The 2,613-nt window shown below is 56.7% G+C and overlaps 1 protein-coding gene across 1 annotated transcript in view; it reads right to left on the bottom strand.

Moving 5' to 3' along the window:
- LOC106813841 (coatomer subunit alpha-like) overlaps positions 1–2,613 on the bottom strand; it is a 24,618-nt gene that overhangs the window by 8,126 nt on the left and 13,879 nt on the right. Inside the window, exons 17-18 of the mRNA XM_014818072.1 lie at positions 1,541–1,577; positions 1,228–1,338 (exon numbers count right to left, since the gene is read on the bottom strand). Coding sequence (XP_014673558.1) covers positions 1,228–1,338; positions 1,541–1,577 — 148 coding nt within the window. The remainder of the gene's footprint in view (positions 1–1,227; positions 1,339–1,540; positions 1,578–2,613) is intronic.

Genomic DNA, 2,613 nt, shown 5'->3' with positions numbered 1-2,613 from the left:
CAGTTAGCAGTGTTGTCGTAGCAAGAGTGAGCAACAGTGAGCAGCGTTGTCCTGGCAACATCAAGCAACAGTTAACATTGTTGTCGTAGCAAGAGTGAGCACGAGTGAGCAGTGTTGTCCTGGCAACATCAAGCAACAGTTAGAATTGTTGTCGTAGCAAGAGTGAGCAACAGTGAGCAGAGTTGTCCTGGCAACATCAAGCAACAGTTAACATTGTTGTAGTAGCAATAGTGAGCAACAGTGAGCAGCGTTGTCCTGGCAACATCAAGCAACAGTTAGCAGTGTTGTCGTAGCAAGAGTGAGCAACAGTGAGCAGCGTTGTCCTGGCAACATCAAGCAACAGTTAGCATTGTTGTCGTAGCAACAGTGAGCAGTGTTGTCCTGGCAACATCAAGCAACAGTTAGCATTGTTGTCGTAGCAACAGTGAGCAGTGTTGTCCTGGCAACATCAAGCAACAGTTAGCATTGTTGTCGTAGCAACAGTGAGCAGTGTTGTCCTGGCAACATCAAGCAACAGTTAGCATTGTTGTCGTAGCAACAGTGAGCAACAGTGAGCAGAGTTGTCCTGGCAACATCAAGCAACAGTTAGAAGTGTTTCTTCGGCAGCAGACACAGGGTTCATAGTAGTAAGACACATGTTGAAATAAGGACTTATAAGACCCTTTCTGGAGGCCAAAATAAGACTTTTTTACGCGACTATTAAAGTACACTAATAATTAAATATTTATATACACAATTGCACAGCAGATTTAATTATTCCGTATTATATATATACAACAATTCTTACTCTAAGTCGAGAACAGTTTATAAAATAATTGGTCCTTTGGCAAAAAATAAGGACTATTAAGTACTTTTCTAAGATTTCACCAAAAATAAGTACTAATAAGGGCCCTTATTTTATTTTTTGGCAAAATAAGCACTTATAAGACTTTGGAAGACCCGCTACGAACCCTGAGACAGAGACGGTTAATTAACAAGGGTCGCGTTGGTAACCAGAGTGGGGAGTACCCACTCATCGACAATATGGGTAAAAGGGGGAATATGTGGTGAGGGCCATCTCACCACAGTACTGCACAACCCCAAGGCAAAGCTACGATTTTCAGAAGTAACCATCATTACTCTCCGTGAAAGAAACCACTGTGATCGTAACCCATTTCCACAAGTAAGCGCCATCATTGAGGAGAATGATGAACGGAGGAAACCGGGCCCTCGGATGGGGATTCTCACCTTCCTGTGGGAAGCCCTCCTCGTCGTCCAGGAGGAGTTCGGCGTCTGCTCCCCAACCTTCCCCGGCTCCCGCGTCGTCTGTCGCCTCGGCTGCGGCCAGCGTCGTCTTGCCTGCAAACACAGTGACAGGTTACAGAGCGGCAGTAACATCAGCAGTGAGTGTACGTGTTCTGCATGTGCTCTCGTTCGCTTGTACACTATCTCTCTCTCTCTCTACGTCTTTCTCATTCTGTCTCTTATTCTCTCTGTCGCCCTTCACTCTCCTTCCCTTGCCTTGCCGCTCTACCCTCTGACTCCTTCACTCTCTGCTCACCTCTAGCCGCCATCGCTCTACCCTCTGACTCCCAGTGCTGGACAATCTCTTTGTTTGCACGAACTCGCTAGCGCCCTACCTGACCCCCCCCCCCCCCCCCCCCCCCGCCGCGCCGCCGACCCCGCCCTGCCCGAGGGAGGAGCGGCAGCAGGCGCGTGCGGCCGAGCCCAGACCGTCTCGACCGCGCCCGCCCCAGGGGGCCCCCACACCCCGCGGGCGGCGGCCGGGCCGTACGCCGTGCGCCCCGGCCCCCCCCCCCCGTCCGACGAGAGACGCCTCGCCTGCTCATGCCTCCGCCCCTATTGAATGCAGTGCCCGAGCGGCGGCGAGAGACTGGGACCAGTCTGGCTCACTGCCGCCCCCTACCCCCGCCCCCGTCCCGCCCCGTGCCCCCCCGGGCGGTGCCTTCTTTGCGCATGCGAGACCGGACCGCGGCGGCATGGCCTGCTAGGGGTGGCCTGAGGGAAGGAGTCCAGAGGGTAGAGGGCCAGCAAGGCTTAGGGGTGGAGCGAGACCGTGACGGAGTCAGAGCGGCCCCCTAGCGGAGCCGGCGGATGGGCCCTAGACCGGTGAGAGCAGAGTGAAGGGTCAGCAGGGCTAGCAGCCTCAGGCAAGCAAGTGCGCGCGCCCCGTGCGACGAGAGGACTAGGAGGCAGCCATCCGACAGGCAATGTCGCGAGGGCCCAGGCCTCGCGCTGTACCCGCTGCCTCCCCACCCGAGCCCTAGAGCGGCAAGGCTTAGCTAGAAGGACCGACGGAAGCCGATCACGATGGGCCTAGGAGCACGATGGCAGGAGCTAGAAGGTGAGTTTGAGAGTGAGGTCGGAGGTAGAGCGGCAAGGCTACTCCCCGTGACCGAGGAGAACGCTGACGGAGCAGACGATGCGGGCAGGGCCCACCCGCCCCGCGCTGCCGCCCGCTCCGCACCCCCCCCCCGCACGGGCCGGGGCCGGGGGGCTCGGGTGAGAGCCCGCGCTCGGCCCCCTCCCCCGCCACTCGCTCGCCAGCCGTCGCGGATACCGCAGTAGTGACGCTGGAGACCCGTGACAAGAAGTCTTTCGTCTGGGGCAGCC

This window comes from Priapulus caudatus, unplaced genomic scaffold, assembly GCF_000485595.1.
Source record: "Priapulus caudatus unplaced genomic scaffold, Priapulus_caudatus-5.0.1 Scaffold834, whole genome shotgun sequence".
Classification (NCBI taxonomy): domain Eukaryota; kingdom Metazoa; phylum Priapulida; class Priapulimorpha; order Priapulimorphida; family Priapulidae; genus Priapulus; species Priapulus caudatus.
This window is presented reverse-complemented; position numbering and strand designations above follow the sequence as displayed.